Source organism: Heterocephalus glaber, unplaced genomic scaffold (assembly GCF_053883595.1).
Source record: "Heterocephalus glaber isolate CG9 unplaced genomic scaffold, H.glaber_assembly_v1.0 deba00001454, whole genome shotgun sequence".
NCBI lineage: Eukaryota > Metazoa > Chordata > Mammalia > Rodentia > Bathyergidae > Heterocephalus > Heterocephalus glaber.
The window spans coordinates 12,257,855-12,264,909 of record NW_028258303.1 but is presented as its reverse complement, the minus strand read 5'-3'; the positions used below and the strand labels follow the sequence as shown (position 1 = coordinate 12,264,909).

General features: G+C 36.8%; 1 protein-coding gene across 14 annotated transcripts in view; it reads right to left on the bottom strand.

The window, feature by feature from the left end:
* Positions 1 to 246: 246 nt before the first annotated feature.
* Positions 247 to 7,055, bottom strand: part of Art3 (ADP-ribosyltransferase 3 (inactive)) — a 148,574-nt gene continuing 141,765 nt past the window's right edge. For all 14 annotated transcript variants that reach the window (XM_013073358.3, XM_087215856.1, XM_087215848.1 and 11 more), the window contains 5 exons: positions 5,336 to 5,368; positions 4,275 to 4,307; positions 2,986 to 3,018; positions 2,280 to 2,312; positions 247 to 672 (listed from right to left, as the gene is read on the bottom strand). In XM_013073358.3, coding sequence (XP_012928812.1) covers positions 527 to 672; positions 2,280 to 2,312; positions 2,986 to 3,018; positions 4,275 to 4,307; positions 5,336 to 5,368 — 278 coding nt within the window. In that variant the 3' untranslated portion in view covers positions 247 to 526. The remainder of the gene's footprint in view (positions 673 to 2,279; positions 2,313 to 2,985; positions 3,019 to 4,274; positions 4,308 to 5,335; positions 5,369 to 7,055) is intronic.

The window sequence follows — 7,055 nt, the reverse complement described above, 5'->3', positions numbered from 1 at the left end:
AAATGTGTTATGCCCCTTTAACGTGAGATTCAAGTTAGAGACTATAAACTGTTGGGTTTATAAAAAATAGAACTATATATTGAAAGGAGATGAGTCTGAAGGAAGAGGAATGATACTATTTAAAGGCAAAGTGTTTTCCTTTAAAAAGATGAGTGTGTCTTTAAACTTCTGATTCTGGTATTAAATTTATGTTAGGCACTAATATTACTAATGGACATTTAATGGCAGGTCTACAGAAATAATATCTTACAATCTTAAAGTCTTTTATTGAAGCCAATCAAGAGTATACAGTTTTAGGAGTTTTTTTTTTTTAATCATAAACTTAATATAGAAATAAATGAAAAGTTAATTCTGTTCCATATCTGGACCAACTTTCTGAATTGGCAAAACAAATAAATATACAATTCTCATTTTGTAAAGTGACTTTGGCCAACAAATGAAGAAATACATCTTTCTTTTTGCTCTCCTGTGGGATCACTGCAGTGCACTCCAAGTAAAGAATAAGAAAGATAAAGAATGTATCAAACTATCTAACTATAAAGAGATTTACAGCAGAAGTGCTGATTAAAATGATGAATGCCCCAAGCAGTGGAAGGAACATATTGCCAGAGGATGCAGAAGGATGGGTTTTGGGACCTGGAACAGGAACTGGACCTGGACCTGGACCTGGAGCTGTTAAAGAGAATACACAGTCACTGACACATCGTATTTGGTTATCAAGTGTCATCCATCTATACCATACATCCTGAACATGTAAGCAGCAATACTGAAACTGAACTAGACACTTGCTGAAATACAATACTTCCAAACAGGAAAAATTTTAAATAAATGTAACTCATTACAGATTTCAGGCTGTTTCCATGTATCATCAGAATGTGCCACTTAGGCTCTATCTAGGACTTCACAGGCTTTTTACTTTCTACAAAGCCAAGATAATTATTTCTTGTTCAAGTTCTCTAGTACTTCTTAGCAATTTTTCTTTTCTTTTTTTCGGTACTGGGGATTGAACTCAGGACCTTGTGCTTGCAAAGCAGGCACAGTGCCACTGAGGTAAATCCCCAGCCCTCTTAGCAATTTTTCTATTTTGATTTCTGTATATACATGCAAGGTAAAGTTTAACTCTCTTCTATTTCAAGCAAGACAATATAGTTCATATACACATTCAAACAGCTACTAATATACAATTGGACATAGCTGTATTTTAAAATACTAAGCCCTGGGAACCTGACAAAAAAAATCAATACTTTTTTTCTTTTTCTCTACACATACGTGGCTCTGGTAAAAACTGCTTCCCTTTTATCTAAGCAAGTACAAGGAATAGTGGGGTATATCTGTAGAATAATTTTTCATGCTGTTCTAAACTCAGATAACTGAGTTATGGCTGTTTTTGTTTAAATAGATTATACAATAGGAGGAGACTGACTGAAAGTTTATCCAAATAGAAAAACCAGTCAAATTTCCTAAGTGAAGCCATCATTTTAATAGTTTTATAAAAGCTTTCATATCAATTTACTTGCCATAGTTGCAAATATACAGTTATACATAGAGAGAGATAAAAGTCAGATGCACTCAAAGCATGTTACTGCAGACCACTGCTTCTCGAGGCAATAGTATTCCCCTCTGAGAGGTAAATCTGGATAACTGTCAAAGGATTTTTTTACAATTGTCCTAATAATGGCATAGAGATAAAAGATACTGATATTCTGACATGCTCAGGGTACTCTCATACAATGAAAAATTGACCTACTTCCTGCACAACTTTCAAATTCACTGCTACACATGTTTAAAACCTATCATATCTAGAATCTAAACAGTTTTACACATAAGCAAAATATTTTCAGATAGTTTTAAAAAACAATATTAGTTTTTTACCTAGTGCCCAGTTTCTTCACTTCCATTTTCTTGTATTTGTTATATAGAACAGTTTACAATCTTTTCTTAAATCCAAATTTATATGTGTAAGTAAATCTAAGCATCTTTCTACTTCATTAAATCAGCATCTACTGTAATTTTGTAATAAATTTTGTAATATTTGTTACAGAAAAAGGAAAATCAGGTTGAGAAGACTGAGAACTGTTCTAAACAGTGCAATCTTTAGCCACAGTAGAAGTGATTCAAGAAATAAAGTCAAGGTACACACACACACACACACACACACACACACTGTTATTATGATGCCTTAAGCTCTTTGTCCTTTTATTGAGGAAAAGTAAATTTCTCACTTTTCCTACATTGCACAAACAGATATTTATCAACTGAAGAAATGAAATATTTCTTACTAGGATTATCCATGTTTCCTCGATGTCTGTCTTCTAAAATACAAATAGATTTTGAGTTAATTGCATTATATATCTACCCAGAAGAGAAAGATCTAATTAAAGATTAAAGAAACTTGGGTATCTGAGAGTGGGCCTGAAGGGAAGGATAATAGGTTTAGAGGTATATACACTATTTTATGAGGTTAAATGTGATTCTGGGTACTGTGTTGACTTTTTTAAAAGCCTGCACTGCACATAGCTTTCCAGGAGTGGGCACAGTACAGTACAACAGTCTCAGCAAAAGCTTGTCAATTACTGGGGGAAGGGAGATCATAGTAAGGAGCACAGAACAGCTGGTCCCAATATTAGTGTGCTGTGTAGTTCTCATTCACACTTCTTTGATGAGCCATTCCTGTGTCTGAGGATTCCCTCCCAGTTCTGGTTTACCCTGAGAGGCCGTCTGTGTCATTCTGGAATGGACAAGCACAGCTGGATGGCAACTGTCTGTTTCAGTTAAGTATCTTTTTCTCTGTTTGAGAACTTTAATAGTAGTCCACCACTTACTGAAAGGAGTTCTCACTATTTTCTCCCTCTAGCATGCAGACTAGAATGTCAAAAACTGTATATAGCACAGATGTCTTCCCCAAATTCCTTACAACTGAACTAAATGACTACAGTAAAGGGCTTAGAAGCCGGTGGTGCCTCCATTCCAATAATAATTCATTACCAAAGTTTTCATCCAGTTGTACCACTTTTATTTCTAAATGAAGAAAAAAAAAGATTTTCAGATAACAATAATGACAGTTATCATTTACTACTATTTAGGTACTTTATTTCATTGGGTCTTTAGTCCTAAAAGACAGAAGTATCCTTTTTACACACATAAAAGCAGAGGTACAGAAAAGTAAAGTAATGCACAAAGTTATACAAGGAAAGTGTAGAGACTTCCTGAAGCCAGGTCTCTCTATATATCTCATGTTCATCCCCCACACCCTGCTCAGTGGCTGAGTTTCAGAAAATCACAATGTGACTACTAAAACTTCAATCAGAGAACTATGCAAACTCAGTCCTAGAGAGAAGAGATGTAGACAGACAAAGTGTGTCATCAGTATCACTAGGGGTTCACTTTAAAGTTGTGGCCAAATAAACTTACCACTGCTAAACTGGGTCAACATGAAAGAGTTGATGGACTCTGTGCTTGTGTCTATGCTTTACTTAACTAACTGTGAAGTGCTATTTCTGCACACAACAGTTTCCATGGACAGTGATGTTAGGTAAAGCTCAGCACTATGTGGATAGTTATAATTTAGCAGATCCTACAAATTAATTTAACATGATCATTATTCCTATAATAACAAAACTTTAAAAAATTATTTTCAAAGCACTACATGAACTCAAGAGAAAGGATTTTAAGCAATGTATAAGAGCCTGTTCCCTGAGATATTCCCATAAGGTAAATATGACAAGTGTTATTCCCATGAGGTAATATGACAAGTGTTGCCCACATTTCAAAGAAAAAATTCTGAGGCATAAAGAGATCATGACTGTCCATGGCTCTCTAAAACATCATGTCCTCTTTTCTTCTCCTTGTCTCAGGAATAAAAATTAGTTTGAGTAGTTTTTCTTTTTTTTTTTTTTTTTTTTAGTTTTTCTTCCCCATTCCCACATAAGCATAAAATTCTAAGGAACATGACTGGAGTCACTGTTCAGTTTCTCTGGTCATAGAAGCTCAATGCCTCTCAATGGCCTCCCCTCAGCTCTCATTTTAAAAATATTCAATTTAATGGTTATATATGTAATAGGTTAAATCTGCTGTGGTAAGTACCCTGGAAAAACACTCAAGGAACCACAAGTATTGAGGAAAAAACACTTGGTAAAAGTTAAAACACCTAGGTCCTTCACTCATTTATGTGTCTTGTGAAAGTACTTAGCTGTTCTGCATGTTTAGTGGTGATAGTTTATGTATATTCCTCCCAAAATGGCATCTTCCCTGCTGGCATGCCAACCACTGCTTACCAGGTAGTGGAGAAGGTTCTGGAGTTTTCATTCCTAAACAAAAAAGAAGTTTTCAATGGCTTGCAGTTTGCTCCCATGAGTACAATTTTCAAACTCTTATCTGATGAACTCGAGATAGAATCTCCCAAGTTTCCACCATGCTGTAGTTTCTGGCTTTTGATTGAAAAACTCTGGCTCCATAAGCACTTCCTTGTGTAAATCTACACCAAACTTAGAGGAGTCTTCTGCTATAGTACCTCACTGAGTGTGTGTTTATGCCAGGATAACACTGTGTTTCGTTACCTAGAGATCCCAGACCAAAGCTAACAGTCAGCTTGTGTGAGAAGCGGAAATTTCTATGGAGTAACTTAAGCTGTAAAACCAGGACGGTGCTGGCCCACTGCATCCAACTTCCAGCAGGGCCAACTCAGCCATGTCCCAGCACAGCTAACTTTCTTGCCCCAGAGACAGTCCTCCAGGAACAAGTGAATACTTGGTAGGAAAGGCACTATCTCTATAGTCTTTCCCTATGGCTCATATCTAGATGTCTCTCCAAAATGTCATGTGCTCATATGTGGGGCTTTTGATAGGTGGCTGGATCATAGTTGTGTGATACTAGATTATGGGTATGATAACTAGATTACTTCACTGAATGATTTAGCATGGTTGTGGGTGATAAGTTTACTTAAGAGGGAACCCCCCACCCTGGTTGGGGATGGCAGCAACCAATAGGCTTGTAGCTTGTATGGAATAAAAGTGAAAGGAAGGCTCCTGCTTTGCTGCCTTCTGCCTGCCACACTATGGACTGTTTCTCTTCTGCCATGCCCCTCTACCATGCTGCCCTGCCTTGGAGCCAGCTGACTATTGACTGAAACCTCTACAAACTGTGAGCTAAAATAAACCTCTCCTCCTTTAACTTGTGGGTATTGGGTATTTCGTTCCAGAAACAAGTAATTAAAATGCTTAGCAAAATCTTTGTAGATGACTAGCACACATTTATAAGAAAAATATTCTCTTTAATCTTGGGAGAATCATTCTCACTTCATATTTGAGCAGAGAGAATAAACACAAAACTATCTTACCAGGTATTTCAGGGAGTTCATGGATTTTCACACCTAAATGCAGAAATGAATATTGCTTAGTACTAATCAGTTTATCTTGCACTGTTAGTGCTCCCATTTATCTATATAATTCCTCTATTACCAGTACCCTGAAAGGAAAAAATAGCAACAACGAAACACCATTAATTTCAGTGGCTCTTCATTCTCAAGACAAAGTTCAAACTGTAAGCTAGACTTCAAGAACTTCCATGATTTATTCCTATTTTTCCAATCTTATCTTCACCAGACAGGCCTAAGACATTCATTTTTTTCCCCCCTGTACCAGGGATCAAACTCAGGACCTTGCACTTTCAAGGCAGGTGCGGCACCACTGAGCTAAATCCCGGCCCTAAGACATTTATTTTTAAATGAAACTATACCAGGTTGAAGTCTGTGCTTGATTTAGCTCCACCGGTGTTAAAGTTATTAGCTCTATGATTTTGGCCAGGCTTCTTAATCATTGTGAACTTGAAGTCCTCCTTTATATAATGAATGAGGATTAACACAAATAACTATATAAAAATGGTTGGTACATTCCATGAACGTAAAAAACACTCCATTAGTTCCCTTCACCCCGTCCTAGCTTAATTAATTCTCCCAAATCTCCAGGCTCAGTAATGTTGTTAGTCCTACATTACTTTACATTTACCTTAGTCCTAGTGAGGTAAGACAGAAGAAAATTTTTAAAATAGGCAGAAAGGAGACAAAGAAATTGGGATTTTTAAATTGTAGTTTTAAGAAAAACTACAGCTTTAGGACCCAGAAGTTACTCAAGCCTTTTTCCTTTTCCAGAAAACTCACTAAAAAAAAATATTTTTTTTTCCCCTAAAGGTCTTAAAGAAACAACCTGTAAATTGGGATCTGACCCATCCTTTTCACCTGTAAATTACAATTCCTACATTCCTAAGGAAGCAGTAGTACAGTTGGGCAGCATATCTCAACTTCAAATACATGTAAATGGTTTGCATTGCCAGATGAGTAACATGACAGACAACAGGAATATGCATTCTTGTTACCCATCTTTTTTGTTTGTTTGTTTGTTTTGTTTTGTTTTGTTTTTTGGTACCAGGGATCAAAACCCATCTTGAAAACACACCCAACATCCCATAAATATAACCCAGTTGTGGCTCATAATCTCTCTTCCTTCTTTTCTGTCCTCCCCTCCACTCACCTTCTCCTCCCCTCCCTCCCATCTTCTTCCCTCCCCTCCTCTTCTTCCTCCCCTTCCTTCTCCTCCTCCTCTTCCCCTCTCTCTCCTCCTGCCCCTCCCTCCCCTCCCCTTCTCCCTCTCAAATTTCTGCCTACTAAAATCCCTCCCATGCCTCTTACTGACTAGTTCTGCAAATTCTTTTTCTGTAACCTTATTAATTTTCTGTACCCTAAACATTATGTTTGGGGTAGGTTATGTGCCTTATCTTAGCTACAGAAACCTCAGATTCAGTCCAGTGATGCTAAGAATCCTCATACAACCACCTCCTAATTTTGTACCTAGTCTCAGAGAGTAACAAAAAGATGATTCATTTACCAAGTAAGACAGTGAGCCTTGCTTTTTTATTCCTAAGGGTAAAAATAAGAACTATTTAATAAAAAATCATTCCACTTGAAAGCTAATTTAACTTTGTAACAAGCTTTTTTATACTGGAACACTCAAAGATCTGAGAAATGGCAGGGGAAAAGGGAAAAGTTTATGATAATGTCTTAC